The sequence below is a fragment of the Vulpes lagopus genome, chromosome 11, assembly GCF_018345385.1.
Source record: "Vulpes lagopus strain Blue_001 chromosome 11, ASM1834538v1, whole genome shotgun sequence".
In the NCBI taxonomy this organism is placed as follows: domain Eukaryota; kingdom Metazoa; phylum Chordata; class Mammalia; order Carnivora; family Canidae; genus Vulpes; species Vulpes lagopus.
Genome location: NC_054834.1, coordinates 77,655,857 through 77,674,950, shown reverse-complemented (window position 1 = coordinate 77,674,950; position 19,094 = coordinate 77,655,857). Strand labels below are relative to the sequence as shown.

The following is a 19,094-nucleotide window of genomic DNA, read 5'->3' as shown; positions in this document are numbered from 1 at the left end:
GGTCGGCGGGGACGAGGGCGTGGCTTGAGGGCGGGGGCGGGATTGTCCAGAGCCAGGCGCTGTCCGACTTTGCCAGCTCTAAGCATCAGACAGAGGCACTGGACTCTGCTTTTCTCAACTCGGCAAATTTTATTTAGAAAAAATGATGGGAGAGGAAAAAAGTGACAGCGCTCTTTAGGCTAAGGTTTTGAAGAGAAACCTCTACCTTTCTGAGCACCTTAGCCCCCTGTGTCTCTCCCTGCTAAACCTCCCTTGACTTCCAAAGCATGGAAAAGGCTACGTCCCCTGCCGAATAAGAGTGGACGGTGAAGGAGCCTGGAAACGGCCAGAGAAAAGGCCCAGGCGGTCAATGTTGCGGTGGAGAACACTGTGCAGCACAGCGAGATGGGGTCCACCCTCACCCCCACCCTCCCTGGAGAAGTCCCGGATGAAGCGCCCACGCTCTGACTGGAAGATGAACTTCTGGGGCAATGGCCCATGCTCCCGGAGAAAGCCCCAGACACTGAGCAGCAGCAGACGCACTTCAAAAGGTGCCAGTTGGCTAAATACCTCGTGCATATTACCTAGCGCTGGTGGCAGAAGGCTTCCCTCAGCCATGACAGCTACCAGGGTGCAGGATGCCTCCAGATGCCAGGGAGACTGAGCTGTATCAGGGTGTCGAGAGGCTTCCCAGTGACCCAGAAGGGCAGCCAGGAGCCCCCGCAAGAGCACAGAGCAGTAGCACAGGGCTGGGGGAGCAGCTGCTACCAGCTTTAACAGCTCAAAGAGCAGGGGCTGTTCCCGAAAGCGCCGGCCAATGCGGAGATCCCGCTCCACAGTGGCCCGGGCATGCTCCTCAGGGGGCCAGGCTAGCTCAGCACCAGCTGCATCAGGGCACACACTCTCCACCAAGGTCACTGCCACTGCTTTGGCTGCCTCCGGGCTCAGGGTGGGAGCCCCCCAACAGCCCCCACATTCAGTACCCCCAGGGGCACTGCAGCAGTGCACCAGGAGGCTGAGGAGGCTCTGGGTGTTATAGATCACTTCCTGCTGATTGCGAGACTGGACAAACTTGGGTGGCTTTAAACCACGACCGATGACTCCAGCATGGAAAACTGACCAAATCCCTCCAGGCCCTGGCACAGCTGCAGTGTGACGCCGGTTTGTGTCCAAAAGGGAGGCAGAAGCCAAAGGAGCTGAGACAATTGAAAGAGTCTCGTCTCTATCCACTTCCCCTCCAAACAGTTCTGTGTTGCCCCGATGTAAGGCTCCCTCAACTAACAGCTGTAAGACAGCCTTAAGCCCAGCTGGGGAGGTCTGAGAGAGGCGGGTAAGAAGCTGAGAGGCAGAAGCCACTCCTGGGGGGCCATGCAGCCTCAGAGAGGCAAAGAAGCGATGTACTCCAGCTCTCACCAATCCCAGGAGTTGGGAGGGGGACAGGGCTTCTTGAGGAAAGGGACAAATGGCCAGGAGGGAGGCAGCAGCTTCAGCTACTTCCTCCTCAGGATGTAGCAGGAGAGGAGCCAGGTCAGACAAATGAGCTGATGCAGACTCCCCAAACCGGGCCCCTAGGGCTGCAGGGCCCTCACCACCCTGCTGTTCCCACCCCACTAGCAGTGCCAAATTGCGCAGGAACCGGGCAGTGAAGGGAGGCTGCAGAGTCCCTGCGTGCACCCGAGCCAGGCAGCTTCGGAAAGCCAGAGGCAGGAGGCCAGAGAGACTGACCACCAGCCCTGCATATAATTGGGTGGCCAGACTCAACTCTTCAGGGCTTCGGGCCCGGCTCAGGAGATGGCCCAAGGCCTCAGGTCCACAGCTAGGTCGAGTATAGACAGAGAGCAGGCCCAGGAGCTGGTGTTGCCAGAGGAAGCGCTTCCGTTCCAATCGTAATGTTTCTCCACATAGCTCTCCAACGTTGTTTCTTAGCGCATCTAAAAAAGGCACAGGGCGGGGGGCTGGGGGTGGGCCCAGCACTCCTTCCCCAGGAGACCCTCCCCGGTGATGAACCAGTTTTTGCAGGTGCAGCAGCAGCAGCTGGATCAGCCGGTCACAGGCCTCCCGAACAGTGTCCGGCACAGCCAGGCCTTGGGTGGTAATGACTGAGGCAGGCATAGCTGTGTCCACCAGGAATTGCAACAGCCGGTAGGCACCTGCCCCCGAGGCCTGGCTTACCAGGTGCACAGCCAGGTTCAGCATGTTGTCCAGCTCCTCTCGGGGAAATCCCTGCAGGTGTTGCTGCAGCTGGCTCAGCACAGCTGGGGGCTTAAGGCAGTCCACCAACTCTCCAGAGACTGTGCCCAGCAAAGCTGGTGACATGACCGCCAGCTGCAGTAGGAAGGGAACTGTGGCCTGAAGGGAGGGGTCCCCACTCCGGCCCCCAGTGCCCCCTGCCAGGCTATCATGGAACATTCGAAGAAGTTCCCGGCGGATGCTGTCTCCATGGCGGGAGGCCAGGTGCCCTAGAATGCCTACAACTGAGGCAATCTTGGGCACCCGTTTCTCCCCGGGGATAGCAGGAGACCCAGGGAAAGGGTCTATAGAGGGGGTCTGAGAAGAGCTTCCACCACTGCCACCAGCTCCACCTCCAGCCCCACCGTGAACACAGAAATCCTTAAGGCCACAGGAGAGAACTCGGGAGATGATGGTGCCAGGAAAAGAGGAGCCAATATGGGCCACAACCCAGTCAAAGTGTGGGGAATGCTGGACAGAGGTATCCAGCAAGGCATCCACGCAGGCATCTGGGCAACTACCAATGAGAGCTGAGAGACACTGAACATAGATATCCATCAATGTACGGGTGGCCCGACAGCCCATCCACAGCTGTAGCAATTCATTGAGAGAGCCAGTGGCATGGGGCACACGTTGGTGCTGGCCTGAGTATGTGCTGCTCAGTTGCCCCATGAGGTCAATGGACCATGCGCTAATCACAGGTGCCCAGGCCTTCGGGTTGGCTCGGATAAACTCAGACAGCACCTGCTGTACTTCCTGCACCACATCTTCTAGACCAGGTCCCCCAGCAGGGACATGGGAGGGTGGGGGTGGACGGAGGTGAGGGGGGGCAGCCACAGGGCTCTCATCCAGGGCAGCCAGGTGGGCCCGGACACTCTCATCAAAGACACCTCGCAAGTGGTCAAGCACAGCAGCTCGAGCAGGTGGTAAAGAACGCAGCAGGAGAAGACCACAGCGAGCATGTTCCCGGGCAGAGAGCTGGTGGCCCAGAATCGGGTCCACACCAGTTAGAAAAGCCTTGATTTCCTGGGACAGCTCTTGAGCACTAAAAGGAAGCAAGAGAAGAAGACTTAGAGTGTTGGGAGATGTTAGGCACATTACATTCCCTCAGTGAGTTTTGGTTTTTCTACGTAAAACAGGGATAACTGTACCTCCCTCATAAGATAATGTACGTGAAGCAATAAACGCTAGCTACATCAGGTTCACACTAATCACCCAGTAAATGCTACCTATTTTTCTTTCGATAATAACAATATCAATGTTAGGTAACTCATGTCAGGTGCTCTTTAGGTACTTCACGTGTCTTATCTCAATCAAGACAACAGCCCAAGAAGGTATGATCCCACTTTACGGAAAAGAAAACCAAGGTTAGGGATCCCTGGGTGGCTCAGGGGGCTAGTGCCTGCCTTCAGCCCAGGGCCTGGTCCTGGAGTCTCAAGATCGAGTCCCACATAGGGCTCCCTGCGTGGAGCCTGCTTCTCCCTCTACCTGTGTCTCTGACTCTCTCTCTCTGTATCTCTCATGAATAAATAAAATCTTTAAAAAAAAAAAAAAAAAAGAGAGAGAGAGCAAGAAAGAAAGAAAACCAAAGTTAAGTAATCAGACTAGAAGTCCCAAGAGGGTAGTAACCATTTCTGTGCTCTTCAACAATGAATCCTCTTCTACTGAAGCGCCTGGTATATGGGAAGTACTCCGTAAGTATTTGCTGAATTAAGTAAATGCATCTTGTGTGGCTATAACATCTGCTTTAAAAACACCTTTCCAGGGATCCCTGGGTGGCTCAGCGGTTTAGGGCCTGCCTTCGGTCCAGGGTGTGATCCTGGAGTCCTGGGATCGAGTCCCGCATCGGGCTCCCTGCGTGGAGACTGCTTCTCCCTCTGCCTGTGTCTCTGCTTCTCTATGTCTCTCATGAATAAATAGAATCTTTAAAACAAAAAACACACCTTTCCAGCCTGGCTGCCCTCCTGGATGCCCTCCCCACAAACAAAACACAACCACCCAGGATCTTGCTCTTAAAATCTTAAGCTCAAACTTGTCCCTCATTAAGGCTTCCTAGTACCTGTTTTTGTTTTGTTTTGTTTTTTAAGATTTTATTTATTTATTCATGAGAGACACACACAGAGAGAGAGAGAGGCAGAGACACACAGGCAGAGGGAGAAGCAGGCTCTATGCAGGGAGCCGGACATGGGACTCGATCCCAGGTCTCCAGGATCACACCCTGTGCCAAAGGCGGCGCTACCGCTGAGCCACCCGGGCTGCCCTAGTACCTGTTTTTTCCCATATTCTGCAAACATCGTCGCCACCCAGCACTTAAACTCCACATCAACAAACCCCCTTCCCGGCATGCTCAGTGTGCCAGGGTACAGACAAGGTAATGCCTGGCTTTCAACACCTCCCCTCCCAAAACATAGAGCTTTGGCCTCAGAGGTTCAGAAGCCAGTGTTATGGGAAGAGACAAAGTACCCTTCCTTTTACTGCCTTTTCTACCAAAGAAGACCAAGTCCTCTAGGGGCTAATAGGGCTCCAGACTATGCTCTCTCTGATTCTTTAAATAAATAATCAAATAAACCATCCTAAGGTGAGGGGGGGTATCTTAGTCGGAGGGTAAGGCAAAGGCTAGAGGGAAGCACTGTGTGGATTTCTGGGCCCCGGCTCTCAGGGAGTCTCCATGAAGTCAAGGGACCCTGGGTTCTCTCAAGTCTACAAGGGGTAGGACAGCTGGGCTCCCAAGAGTTCTGATAGCCCCAGCTCTTGGGAGAACAAGGCCGGGATCTAGGCGCTGGGGGTCCGGGGCAGGCAGGACCGAGAGCTCACGAGTGCGGGCACTGGAGCCCAGAGTTCTGCTGAGGCGATCCCTGAGTTCTGGGAAGATCCGACCAGGAATCTCTGAGAACCCTGAAGCGAGTTCTCGAGGTAGGATCCGGGTTTCTGCCGAGAAGGCTGGGGATCGGCGCAGGGCCGCGCGATGGGGGTAAGATGCCAGGGGCTCTAACTACCTGAGCGGCGCGGGACCGTGGGTGGCCGGGGCAGGCCCGGGAGGCCCTGGGGCCCCGGGAGGGTCGCACAACGCGGACATCCCGGAGCCCTAGCCCGAGCCCGAGGCGGGAGCGGCGAAGCGCAGGCAGCGCATGCGCGCTGACAGGAAGCCCGAAAGGAACCAGCGACTGTGTATCCCCGGGAAACCGGTCCGTCGACGTCCGCGACCCTCCTACGTTGGTTCCGGACCGCGTCGGGATCCCCGACCCGGACTTAGTGACAATGAGAAGCCGTTCCGGCCTCAGTGAAACCTTTCGTTGTTGTTGTTCCTCCAAAGGGCCTTTGACACACAAACTACAGCTAGCTGCGGCTATTCACGGCCGAATTTATTTTGCCGAAAGCCAAAAATACAAAGTGTTCAATTCACGAGGTTTTAAAAAATGAAGCACTAGGAAACATTTTCATCAATAAATAGTGATCCTATTAAATACATCAAATATAAGTAAACAGGGGCGCCTGGGTGGCTCAGTGGAACCTGCTTCTCTCCCTCTGCCTGTGTCTCTGCCTCTCTCTCTCTCTCTCTCTCTCTCTCTCTCTCTCTCGATAGTTAGTTATTCATGAGAGACACAGAGAGTCGGCAGAGGGAGAAGCACTCTCCCCACAAGGAGCCCTATGCGGGACTCCATCCCAGCCCCCGGGATCACACCCTGGGCCAAAGGCAGACGCTCAACCATTGAGCCACCCAGCCATGCCACTTACTAGCAAGATCTGTTCTAGAACAATAGAGACAATTTCTGCTCCTAGGATTGCCTCAAACTGGTATCCACCTCAGAACCTCAACTTTTGACCTGTAAAAGATTTTTAAACTAGATAAGTTCTACAGCAATGAGAGAGAGACAAGCAGGTTCCACGCAGGGAGCCCGATGTGGGACTCAATCCCGGGACTCTGGGATCACCCCCTGGGCCAAAGTCAGATGCTCAACCGCTGAGCCACCCAGGCATCCCCAATAGCCAACGTTAAATATGTTAGGTGTGACAATAGTAGTTTGGCTATATAAATGAATGTTCTTAAGGGTAAAATCTCATCTGCAATGGATTTTCACATGAGTCAACAACAAAGATACAGGGCAGCCCCGGTGGCTCAGCGGTTTAGCGCCACCTTCAGTCCAGGGCGTGATCCTGGAGACTCCGGATGGAATCCCCCGTCAGGCTCCCTGGACGGAGCCTGCTTCTCCCTCTGCCTGTGTCTCTGCCTCTCTGTCTCTGTTGTCTCTCGTGAATAAATAAATAAAATCTCAAAAAAAAAAAAAAAAAAAAAGATACACACATACATATTTACAAGTGCAGAGATGAAACGAGTGTAAGAAAATGTTAAAAATTGGTAAATCTGGGATCCCTGGGTGGCGCAGCGGTTTGGTGCCTGCCTTTGGCCCAGGGCGGGATCCTGGAGACCCGGGATCGAATCCCACGTCGGGCTCCCGGTGCATGGAGCCTGCTTCTCCCTCTGCCTCTCTCTCTCTCTCTCCCTCTGACTATCATAAATAAAAATTTAAAAAATAGTAAAATCTTTAAAAAAAAACAAAAACAAAAATAAAGTCAGGGTTATGAGATGAGCTGGCAGATAGGGCTCTGCACTTAGCAGGGAGTCAGCTTTCCCTTTTCCTCTCCTGATACACGTTCCCTACACAGTTCACTCTTTCTAAAATAAATAAACTTTTTTTTTTTTTTTTAAGATTTTGTTATTCATGGGAGACAGAGAGGCAGAGACCTAGGCAGAGGGGAAGCAGGCTCCTCACAGGGAGCCCAATGTGGAACTCAATCCCGGAACCCCAAGATCCCACCCTGAGCCAAAGACAGACACTCAACTGCTGAGCCATCCGGGCATCCCTAAATAAACCTCTTATTTATTTGTTAAGATTTTAATTATTTATCCATGAAAGATACACAGAGAGAGAATCAGAGACATAGACAGAGAGAAGCAGACTCCATACAGGGAGCCCGATGTGGGACTCTATCCTAGGACTCCAGGATCAGGCCCTGGGCCAAAGGCAGGCACTCAACTGCTGAGCCACCCAGGCATCCCAAATAAATATTTTTTAAAAGTGATGTATATATATAAAATCCAACAAAGGAAGCAGATACAAACATGACATAAAGTGACTTGTTCCTGGGGTACCTGGGCACCTCAGGCAGCTGTGTCTGCCTTCAGCTCAGGTCATGATCTTGGGGCACTGGGATCCAGCCCCTCTTCGGGCTCCCTGCTCAGTGGGGTGTCTGCTTCTGCTTCTCCCTCTGCACCCCCTCCCTACTTGTGCTCTCTCAAATCATAAATAAATAAATAATTAATAAATAAATAAATAAATAAATAAATAAAATGACTTGCCCCCTCTGGTCACAGAGGCAGTGAGAGGCAGGGCTAGTATCAGGACTTTATCTCCTCTGCCATTTCTACAATAATCTGTATTGTTGTCAGAAGTGGAGAGTTGGGAGTGTCACTAGGGAAACAGGATCATCACAGAGGCTGCCTTCTTATTGCTCTTGCTCAAGTGAGTGCCATGGGTTTTTTTTTTTTTTTTTTAAAGGTTTTTTTTTTTAAATTTATTTATTCATAGACACAGCTAGAGAGAGAGGCAGAGACACAGGCAGAGGGAGAAGCAGGCATCACGCAGGGAGCCGGATGTGGGACTCGATCCTGGGTCTCCAGGATCAGGCCCCTGGCTGCAGGCAGCGCCAAACCGCTGTGCCACCGGGGCTGCCGGAGTGCCATGGGTTTGGTTTTGTTTTTTTAAGATTTTACTTATTTATTCATTCATGAGAGACACACACACAAGGAGAGAGAGAAAGAGAGAGGCGCAGAGACACAGGCAGAGAGAAACAGGATCCATGCAGGGAGCCCGATATGGGACTTGATCCCGGGTCTCCTGGACCACGCCATGGAGGCGTGGCTCCCTTTAGGCCAAAGGTGGCGCTAAACCACTGAGCCACCCGGACTGCCCTAGCGCCATGGGTTTTATTTTCTATCTTGTTTCCACACCCACAGACCCCTTCCCAAGTCCCTTTCAGGCTCCCACATTAAACCACACATCTTGGGATCCCTGGGTGGCGCAGCGGTTTAGCACCTGCCTTTGGCCCAGGGCGCGATCCTGGAGACCCGGGATCGAATCCCACATCGGGCTCCCGGTGCATGGAGCCTGCTTCTCCCTCTGCCTGTGTCTCTGCCTCTCTCTCTCTCTCTCTGTGTGACTATCATAAATAAATAAATTAATTAATTTAAAAAAAAAAATAAACCACACATCTCAGAGAGAACTCTAGAACTTTATTACAAGAGGAGCTGACTGCAAGGGGGCCCCGTTCTCCAGTCTTTCTTCACCACCCTCTTCCTCTTAACATATCCCTCCATGACAGGTCACTAGGCCATGAAGGAAGAGGAGTCTAGGGAGAATGAAAAGGGGCAATGCCTTCTCCAAAGTCCTCTGAACAACTAGAGTCTTTCTGGCTCCAGCTGAGAATCTTCTAGTGGAAGGGGTGAGAGATTCCCCTCTCATCTCCAAGGTCCTCCATGTCTATATCCTGGGGTGCTTTTGTCTTCTTTTGCCGCTTGGGCTGTGGTCCACTAGTCCTGACTGGCCTTGTGGGGGCTTCCACTGAGAAAAAGGAAAGGGAAAGTATTAAAGAACCCCAAGGAATCCAGGCTGCTCCCTGACCCCACCTCTATGCCCTGGCCTTACCTTCCATGGCTGCTTTCTCTTTCTGGGCCAGCCGGATCTGCTGGAGGAGCTTTCTGCGCTTCTTCCCAGACAGAGTAATGTTGGCACGTGCACTGGACCTGAAGGGTCAGTAGGAGCAAAGATTTCCTGAACCAGCGTCAGTTGGTTCTATCGAAAAGGTCTTCGGATTCAAGTAAAAAGACTTTGAAAATCTGGGCTCTGAGGTAGTGAGTTAAATCTCTCCAACACTTAGCCATTTACATACTTAATACCACTCCCACACATATATAAAGTACTTAACATTAAATGTTAAAATTTGGTATGTGCCAGAACTTGTAAGGGAAAGTTACTTTTCTTTTTCTTTTTTTTTAAGATTTTATTTATTTATTCATGAGAGACACAGAGAGAGAGGCAGACATGGGCAGAGGGAGAAGCAGGCTCCCTATAGGGAGCCTGATGCAAGACTCGACCCCAGGACCCCGGCACCACACCCTGAGCCAAAGGCAGACACTCAACCACTGAGCCACCCACCCAAGCATCCCTCTCCTCTATTTTTAATACTTTTTTTTTAAGTAGGCTCCATATCCAACATGAGGCTTGAACTCACAACCCTGAAATCAAGAGTCACATGCTCTACCAACTGAGCCAGCCAGGTGCCCCTATTTTCAATACTTCTGACACCAAAAAGGTGTGGGTTTTTCCCCACATCAAGGCATTCTCAAATTTGGTGGACACCGACTGAGAATCCTACACATTTAACTCAGTTCTGACACAATCTACCTGGATCAGATCCCAAGGGTTGAGGGCGCTGTTTCACGAGACTGAGCCCCCCACTTCAGATATTTTGCTTCTGAATAATCAGCTATAAACCAAGGTTCTCACGATCCCCTTCTCAGACTCAATAATTTGCTAGAAGAGCTCACAGAACTCAGGGAAACATTTACTTGCATTTACTTAATTATTGTAAAAGGATGCAATTCAGGAACAGCCAGATGGAAGGGATGCATAGGGTAAGGTATGGGGAAGGGGCACTGAGCTTCCACACTCTCTCCAGGTGTGCCACTTTCCCCAAACCTCCACCTGTTCACTAACCAGGAAGCTCATCAAATCTCTACTATTCAAGAGTTCTTATAGAACTTAATCTTCCTAAGTAGGTGGAGTTTAAATCTACAAGGCTCTCACCACCTGGTCTTTCAGGAGATCAGCTCCACCCTAAGTTATTAGTATAAACCTTAGGGTGCTCAAAAGGGGGTCCTTAGGCCATACATGACACTCCTATCAGGGTTTTAGAAGCTCTGTGCTAGGAACCACGGACAAAGACCAAATGTATTTATTATATCCCAAACTGTAAATATTTACAATGAAGAAGTCAATGAAAGGATGGGATGGTAATTCTTCCCCAAGGCTCAGGCGGCTTTGAAACATGCAAAATCCCATTAGGCGCTTTTCTGTGAATGGAGTTCGTGCATACTCATGTGTGTGCTTTATTTTTTTTTAAAAACATTTTATTTATTTATTCAGAGAGAGAGAGATGCAGAGACACAAGCAGAGGGAGAAGCAGGCTCCATGCAGGGAGCCTGATGTGGGACTGGATCCCTGGTCTCCGGGATCACGCCCTGGACTAAAGGCGGCGCTAAACCCGCTGAACCACCGGGGCTGCCCCATGTATGTGCTTTAAATTTATTTATAAAAATCTAGGGCAGCCCCGGTGGCCCAGCGGTTTAGTGCCTGCCTTTAGTCCAGGGCGTGGGATCGAGTCCCACCTTGGGACTCCCTGCATGGAGCCTGCTTCTCCCTCTGCCTGTGTCTCTGCCTCTCTCTCTCTGTCTGTGTGTGTGTCTCTCATGAATAAATTTTTAAAAAATTTTTTTATTTACAAAAATCTAATGTGAAGGGGCCCCTGGGTGACTCAGTAAATTAAGCGTCTGCCTTGGGCTCAGGTCATGATCCGGGGTTCCTGGGATGGAGTTCCTGCACAGGAAGGCTGCTTCTCCCTCTCTGTCTCTGTCCGCTGCTCCCCTTGCTTGTGCTGTTAGATACATAAAATCTTAAAAAAAAAAAAAAAATGTGAATGTACCATGTTACCTGCGGAGGTGGGTGAGTGGACAGTTCTTACATTCTTAGTGGGGGACGTCCGGGAGGCGGAGAGATTGTGAACTACAGGTACCGTGCGAGGTGCTAGGCTAGCGGGGTGCAGGCAAAAGCACAGCTGACAAACGCTCCGACAAACGCTCCGTCAGTGCACCCAGAGGAACGCAGAAGGACTCCTGGCCCAGGAGCCCGGCGGGGGGGGGGGGGGGGGGGGGCGGCACTCGGCGGGGAGGGGCAAAGCCAAGAGGGTCCGGCACTCACGCCCGCTTCTTCAAGTGGTGCCGTGTGATCAGCCCTTCGTCTATCACAGCCCCGACTACCCGATGCTTCAGTCGCCTCTCCCGGTTCAACACCCGCCGGCGCTTGAACAGCTTCTTCTTCAGCTCCTAAGGGGGAGGAAGATGCTAATCAGACGATGCCGCGCACCGCGCGACCCGAGACCCCGCACCCGGAGTCCAGCCCAAAGATCCCATCTCTGGAGGGACGAGAGGGCTGCAGGGCGCTTGGAGAAACGAAGTCGGGCTTCCACACAGTCACCGTTCGGGGCCGGTTGATCTTCCCCCCGGGAGGCCCCATGGCCGCGCCGCGAACGTGGTTCCAAGACCGCGTTTGGCCTCGGCGCAGCGTCGACGTAGGCCCGCCCCCGGCCTCCGCGAGCCAATCGAAGCTCGGGGGCGTTGAGGCTATATAAGTGGACGCGGCGCGTTTACGGTTCTTTCCCGCGACGGCGGCAGGTTAGGTCCGTGGGTCGTTTGCGGAGCCCGGTTCCCAGGCGGGGGTGCTGGGCGAGGCCTGCGCACCCTCCTTTTCTTGGCGGGGGTCGGGTGTGCAGTCCCGGTCCCCGTGATGTACGGAGGCAGAAGGAAAGGGCTCCGGCCCCCTCGGCGTCATGTCTTCGGTGCCCGCGGCTTCCAGTCCGCTGGTTCTATCCTCAAGCGCCGGGACACTGGCTCCGCGGAGCACGGCGGCACCGGGCTTCCGCAGACTCCTCCCTGGGGCGCTCACGCCTTCTCCTTTAATTTCAGGTCTTTGGAGCTGAATCAAGACCCCCGGAGCTGAACTGCAGGGTCTTCTCTTTTACTTCCGGTTGCAAACAATAAAGGCGGTTCGTACCCTAGTAGGTGTGTGTCCACGTTCTTTTTTCCGAGGTTTTTGTTAGGAAGGCAGTACGCGTTATTGCACGAGGCGGAATTTGCCGCTTTTCTCTTGGACCTCAGGCTCCTGCGGAAGTGCTGGCGACATTTCGCGAAGGTTCTCTGGCCGACCTTGCCGGGATCTCCAGATGGCAGCGCTGCGCCGAACCCTCCACGTGGCGACCCTGGCGGCTGGGGCGCGCCGCGCTTCGGCGGGTAGGGAAGGTAGACAGCGGGAGGGGAGGGTTCTTGGAGACCTGGGAGTCTAGTACCTGAAATTGTGATTCTTAAGACCCCAGGGTACGTTGTACCTTGTTTGCAATAGTTTGATGGAACTTAGGCGGTGGGTGACACAGGTACTCCACTCGCGTCCACAGGCTCCCTGGCTGGCAGTTGCCCTGCCGACCATCGCCTCTGGGATAAGCTCCATTCCGATACCCGTGCAGGCAGCGTCCCCACCTTCGACTGGTTCTTTGGGTATGAGGAAGCCCAGGGGTTCCTGCTGCCGCTGCTGAAGGAGTCCCGGGCTGCATGCCCATTGCGGGTGTTGGATGTGGGCTGTGGGACCTCCAGTCTGTGTACAGGCCTCTACACCAGGTGCCCACATCCCGTGGACGTCCTGGGGGTGGACCTCTCTCCTGTGGCTGTGGCCCACATGAAGAGTCTGCTGGAAGGTGGCCAAGATCGAAAGCCCCTGTGCCCTGGGCACCCTACCTCTCAACTCCGCTTCGTGCAGGCTGATGCCCAGAACCTGGAGTCCGTGGCTTCCTCAGGCTCCTTCCAGCTAGTGCTGGATAAGGGCACCTGGGATGCTGTTGCCCGAGGGGGTTGGCCTGGGGCTTACCAGCTTCTGTCAGAGTGCTTCAGGGTCCTAAGCCCCCAGGGGACCCTGATTCAGTTCTCAGATGAGGACCCTGATGTGCGAGTGCCCTGCCTAGAACAAGGGACTCCAGGCTGTACTGTGATGGTGCAGGAGCTAGGCCCTTTTGGGGGCATCACCTACTTTGCTTACTTGGTTCAAGGCTCTCATTAAAGACTTCAGTCTGGCCTGAATTATTCTGTTGGGTGAGGGAGAGAGGTGGATAGTTTTTCAGCGTTGTAAGATGACTGGGAAGCAAGCCTGATCTCTGCATAGCATTGAATGCACATAGCATTGAATGTTTCTGTGTCCCAGTTCGCACATTGGCAGCAAGGTAGGAATAATACCTGGAATTAAGGGGATTGCATATAATGATAGGTAGAACCTGGAGCATTTAGCAAGGCCAGGCACAAGATGAGTGCCAATAAGAGTAGATGCAGTGGCACATTCCCCAGCCCCAAGGAACTGGACCTTCTAAAAACGAGTATTGGGACACCTGGGTGGCTCAGTGGTTGAGCGTGTGGCTTTGGCTCAGGAAGTGATGGCCATCCGGGGAACAGAGTCCCATATCGGGCTCCCTGGGAAGAACCTACTTCTCCCTCTGTCTATGTCTCTATTTCTCTGTCTCGTGAATAAATAAAATCTTTACAAATAAAAAATAAAGGTCAGCCCGGGTGGCTCAGCGGTTTAGCACCGCCTTCAGCCCAGGGCGTGATCCTGGAGATCCTGATCAAGTCCGATGCCAGGCTCCCTGCATGGAGCCTGCTTCTCCCTCTGCCCATGTCTCTGCCTCTGTGTGTGTGTGTGTGTGTCTCACGAATAAATAAATAACATCTTTAAAAAAAATAAAAGGTTTCACTTTTAAAAAATTAAAAAATTAAAATTAAAAAATAAAACGGGAGTTTTGTGGGTTTTTTTGAGGGTTTTGTTTTGTTTTGTTTTTTTTTTTTTGGTTTATTTTGGAGGTGTGGGGAAGAGGTGGAGGGGGAATCCCAAGCAGACTCCAAGCCCACCCAGCACAGAGCCTGATGCAGCGCTTGACCCAAGACCCCAAGATCATGACCTGAGCCAAAACCAAGAGTTGGGTGCTTAATCAACTGAGTGACCCAGATGCCCCTGTTTGAGGAGTTTTTTAATAGAGGAGTTCTTAATCCAAATCCCAGTATTGACTGATTTGTGTGAGCCGCTGACCTCACTTCTAATCCTCTTGAACTCAGCTTTAAAAGAGGGAAGATTGAAAGGGCCAATAGAAATGCCTTATAACAAACCTGGCTGAAATGTTGAGGACAGAATGGTACTTACCCTCAAATCTCCTGGGAAGCAGATGTGAGTATTCCACAAAGCAGCTTCTACAAACATGGGAGCCTGCTGCTGGGTTCCAAAGAGAACAAGGGTTGGAGGCTTCCTGATACTCCATGTCCTCAGGAATCCAGGAGACCTCTGGTTCTCCCTGTTCCTGCCCCCAGCTGAGTTCTGGGTTAAAGCTTCGTAAGGGAGATCTGGGGTCCAATGGGCTCCATGTCCAGCCTTGGGGAGAGAGGAGTTGAAGAGTGAAAAGTATTCCTGGTCTATTATTGACTTTAAAAGATGAAACAAATTTGTGTAATTTTTTTTATAAAAAAATTAGGGACGCCTGGGTGGCTCAATGGTTGAGCGTCTGTCTTGGGCTCAGGTCATGATCCTGAGGTTCTGGGACCGAGAACCACATAGGGCTCCCCGCAGGGAGCCTGCTTCTCCCTCTGCCTGTCTCTCTGCCTCTCTCTCTCTCTGTCTCTCATGAATAAATAAAATTAAAAAATAAAAGTACTTAATTAAAAGGCATCACCCATAACTGAGTGGCTGGCCTTAAGGAGGGCATGTGACGTGATGAGCACTGGGTGTTATACTGTATGTTGGCAAATCGAATTTAAATAAAAGTTTTTTAAAAGACATCCCCATCTGACATCAGAACTTCCCTCTAAAGTTCAACTTTGGGGATCCCTGGGTGGCGCAGCGGTTTGGCGCCTGCCTTTGGCCCAGGGCGCGATCCTGGAGACCCGGGATCGAATCCCACATCAGGCTCCCGGTGCATGGAGCCTGCTTCTCCCTCCGCCTGTGTCTCTGCCTCTCTCTCTCTCTCTCTGTGACTATCATAAATAAATAAAAAATTTAAAAAAAATTAAAATTAAAAAATACATTTCTTAAAATAAAATAAAATAAAATAAAATAAAATAAAATAAAATAAAATAAAATAAAAAAGTTCAACTTTGCCAGACACCTTGACTGTTCTCTCCACCTCTATGTTTTCTCCCACTACACTAAGCACCTACTGTGTGCCTATATTGCTTAGTGCAACCCAACTCAGGTTTCCATTTCAGTCCTGCCCAGAACATTCAGGTCACAACAGCTCCACTGAAGCTACTGCCTCCCTTACCTGGCTCTTCACTTTGGTCCTGGAAGAAGACCTCAGCCTCCTCTTCCTCATCAGTGAGCAGCAGCAACTCTTCATGTGGCCAATCAAACTCCCCGCTGTCTTCACTCACCTCAGAGGCTTCTACCACAATGGAGGGCAGGCGGGCCTTTTGAGAGACAAAATCCTGAATCAGGATAGCAGGGCGCTTGACCAAGTCGGAGGATGAGCCAGCAGCAGGACAACAGGGTAAGGGAGTCCTAACCTGAACATCCTGGTGATCTTCAACTCTAACAATTTCTCCTCTGTCCATCCACAGAGGGTTGGTTAGCCTAGGACTTTCTGGGTGTTGGGAGGAGCCTGGGCTGTCTGTAGGCCAAGGCTCATCCTCACTGTTCCCTGGCACAAGGGCCATGGGTGCTAATTCTTAGAGAACTCAAAGTGGAGTACCCTACTCAGTACACTCCACAGGCGGCTCTTTTAATCTTTAGAGCCTGGCCCCTTAATCACTTCTGAGAAGACAATGACAAGCAAGGAGATTATGGGCCTTCCAGAGAGGGGAAAATCCCAACAGGTGGAATAGGAGCTTTGTGTCACCCCACACCCCGGTGACACCAGGAAAGGCAGGAGGGGTAGGAGCCAACAGGGCATCTGGCTTAAAGCCCTGTGACTGAAGAACTCTGCTAACAAACTTGGGAATTCCTGATTCCTTACTGGGTCTTCTAATTTGACATGCTTCTTTGTGTCTTTTTTTTTTTTTTAAGATTTTATTTATTTATTCATCACACACACACACGCACACACACACACACACGGAGAAGCAGGCTTCATACAGGAAGCCCAACGTGGGACTTGATCCTGGAGACCCAGGATCGAAGGTGGGTCAAAGGTGGTGCTAAACTGTTGAGCCACCTGAGGTGCCCTCTTTGTGTTATATTTAACGAATATTTATATGGTATTAGTTATTTGCCAGAAACTCATTTAATTATATATGAACTCATGTAATTATCCTAGAACTATGAGATAGATACTGTCATTAGACCTGTTTTCCTTTTTTTTTTTTTTTTTAAAGATTTTATGTATTTATTCATGACAGACACAGAGAGAGAAGCAAAGACACAGGCAGAGAGAGAAGCAGGCTCCATGCAGGAAGCCCGATGCGGGACTCGATCCCGAGACTCCAGGATCATGCCCTGGGCCAAAGGCAGGTGCTAACCTCTGAGCCACCCAGGGATCCCTAGACCTGTTTTCCTTTTTTTTTTTTTTTTTTAATTTTTTTATTTATTTATGATAGTCACAGAGAGAGAGAGAGAGGCAGAGACACAGGCGGAGGAAGAAGCAGGCTCCATGCACCGGGAGCCCGATGTGGGATTCGATCCCGGGTCTCCAGGATCGCGCCCTGGGCCAAAGGCAGGCGCCAAACCGCTGCGCCACCCAGGGATCCCTAGACCTGTTTTCCAATGCACGGGCATCTGATGGCACAAAGAACTTAAATGACTTGCCCAGAGTCACAGAACTAAAAGGTACTTTCTTCTCCAAACTAGAATTCAGTATGTTATCCAAACCCTGAGTTTTCACTGGGGGGTGGGGGTGAGAGTACCATGATCTCATACCATGATGAGAAAAACAACAAATTTACTTTTTAAAAAAAGATTTTATTTATTTATTCATGAGAGACACACAGAGAGAGGCAGAGACATAGACAGAGGGAGAAGCAGGCTCCTCACAAGGAGCCTGATGTGGTATTCAATCCACGGACCCTAAGATTATGCCCTGAGCCGAAGGCAGATACTCAACCACTGAGCCACCCAGGCGCCCTGTTTTGTTTTGTTTTGTTTTAAGACTTTATTTATTAGAGAGAGAGGACAAGCAGTGGGGAGAGGCAGAAGGAGAGGGAGAGGCCAACTCTTTAAACAGGGAACCTGATAGGGGGCTCCACTCCAGGAGCCTGAGATCATGACCTGGACCAAAGGCAGATTCTGGGCAGGTCCCATGGCTCAGCAGTTTAGCGCCGCCTTCAGCCCAGGGCATGATCCTGAGGAACCGGAATCAGGTCCTGCAGCCAGTCCTTCTGCCAGTCCCTCAGCCAGTCCCGCAGCCAGTCCCGCATCGGGCTCCCTGCATGGAGCCTGCTTCTCCCTCTGCTGGTGTCTCTGCCTCTCTCTCTGTGTGTTTCTCATGAATAAATAAATAAAATCTTTAAAAAAAAAAAAAAAGGGCAGATGCTTAACTGACTGAGCCACCCAGGTGTCCCCAACAAACTTTCAACACCTTTATTTAACAAGTAAAATAAGGATGCCTGGTTAGCTCTAACAGTAGCCTATGACTCTTGATCTTGGGGTTGTGAGTTCAAGCCCCACGTTGGGTGTTGAGGTAACTTAAAAATAAAATATTTAAAAAATATATGTATATATAAATATACCTTTTACTCATCCAGCACACTTGGCTTTGAGTTTTTGTTCAGAAATTGAGGGGATAGCAGTTGTACTACTGGGTATTTACCCCTAAAATACAGATGTAGTGAACAAAGGGGCATTTGCACCCCAATATTCACAGCAGCAATGTACACAAGAGCCAAACTGGAAGGAGCCACTATGTCCTTCAACAGATGACTGGATAAAGGAGATATGGTATATATATACACTGGAATATTAGCCATCAGAAAGGACTGAGACTAGGGGCGCCTGGGTGGCTCAGTTGGTTAAGCATCTGCCTTCACCTCAGGTCATGATCCCAGGGTCCTAGGATTGAGTCCCACATTGGGCTCCCTGCTCAGCAGGGAGCCTGTTTCTCCCTCTACCTCTCCCCTTTGCTCATGCTTGTGATCTGTCACAAAAATAAGTAAAAGTCTTAAAAAAAAAAACAAAACAAAACGGACGAATACCTACCATTTACATCAAGATGTATGGAACTGGAGGGTATCATGCTGAGTGAAATAAGTCAGAGAAAGACAATTATATAGTTTCACTCATGTGGAATATAATAGTGAAAGGGGGGGAAACGGTGGGGAAAAATTAGAAAGGAAGACAAACCATGAGAGACTCCTAATTCTGGGAAACAAAAGGTTGCAGAAGGGGAGGTATGGGAGGGCGGATGGGGTAATTGGGTGACGGGCACTAAGGGGGCATGATGAAATGAGCACTGTTATACTGTATGTTGGCAAATTGAATAACATTTTTAAAAAGATTTATTTATTTATTCATGAGAGACGCAGACTGAGAGAGAGAGAGAGAGAGAGAGAGAGAGGCAGAGACACAGGCAGAGGGAGAAGCAGGCTCCATGCAGGGAGCCTGATTCCAGATCCCGGGATCACGACCTGAGCAGAAGGCCGACGCTCAACCACTGAACCACCCAGGCGTCCCAAATAACTTTTTTTTTTTTTTTTTAAGAATTTGAGGGGATTTGGAGGGGGTCAGATTGATGTGAATATCTGGATGTCCAGCATGTGCTATATCGAAAAAGCACAAATTATTGTAGGAAAGGACAGAACACAGTCCTAGCCCTGTATCTGTCATGAAATTTCGGAAATGGGCAACTGCGAAACCCACAGCACCCAAGAAGTCACGCAGGATCCCCTGAGCAACCCGTCTGACTTCACGACAAGGGCTGCAGAGCTCGCCCCGACGCCAACGCTCCGGCCACACTCAACCTTCCCAGCTAAATCCAGTCTCCGACCCCGGCGCCCCACAGTCTAAGCGCGGGGCCGATCAGCCCTCTCTAGCCCCACCCTG

The 19,094-nt window shown here is 51.0% G+C and overlaps 3 protein-coding genes and 1 non-coding gene across 7 annotated transcripts; 2 read left to right on the top strand and 2 right to left on the bottom strand.

The window, feature by feature from the left end:
* Positions 1-109: 109 nt before the first annotated feature.
* Positions 110-5,340, bottom strand: INTS5 (integrator complex subunit 5). The gene is made up of 2 exons (XM_041722503.1): positions 5,205-5,340; positions 110-3,253 (listed from the first exon to the last, which is right to left on the bottom strand). The coding sequence occupies exons 1-2, from the start codon at positions 5,282-5,284 to the stop codon at positions 277-279; spliced, it is 3,057 nt and encodes a 1,018-aa protein (XP_041578437.1). The 5' UTR covers positions 5,285-5,340; the 3' UTR covers positions 110-276.
* Positions 5,341-8,480: 3,140 nt separating this feature from the next.
* C11H11orf98 (chromosome 11 C11orf98 homolog) lies at positions 8,481-11,612 on the bottom strand. The gene is made up of 4 exons (XM_041722868.1): positions 11,520-11,612; positions 11,244-11,368; positions 8,913-9,010; positions 8,481-8,828 (listed from the first exon to the last, which is right to left on the bottom strand). Exons 1-4 carry the CDS (start codon positions 11,556-11,558, stop codon positions 8,698-8,700), a joined length of 393 nt encoding a protein of 130 aa, XP_041578802.1. The 5' UTR covers positions 11,559-11,612; the 3' UTR covers positions 8,481-8,697.
* A 20-nt stretch (positions 11,613-11,632) lies between these two features.
* CSKMT (citrate synthase lysine methyltransferase) lies at positions 11,633-13,585 on the top strand. Of its 4 annotated transcripts, none has more exons than XM_041722866.1 (4): positions 11,633-11,716; positions 12,008-12,103; positions 12,200-12,340; positions 12,493-13,585. In XM_041722866.1, the coding sequence occupies exons 3-4, from the start codon at positions 12,265-12,267 to the stop codon at positions 13,146-13,148; spliced, it is 732 nt and encodes a 243-aa protein (XP_041578800.1). In that variant the 5' UTR covers positions 11,633-11,716; positions 12,008-12,103; positions 12,200-12,264; the 3' UTR covers positions 13,149-13,585. The 4 variants fall into 4 exon arrangements, with proteins under 4 accessions (XP_041578800.1, XP_041578801.1, XP_041578798.1 ...); XM_041722865.1 differs by having other exon boundaries at positions 11,697-11,721; XM_041722867.1 differs by having other exon boundaries at positions 11,690-12,103; positions 12,200-12,331.
* On the top strand, positions 11,783-11,931 carry LOC121472416. The gene has a single exon (XR_005982894.1). It is a non-coding gene; the product is annotated as a small nucleolar RNA SNORA57 (small nucleolar RNA).
* Positions 13,586-19,094: the final 5,509 nt, after the last annotated feature.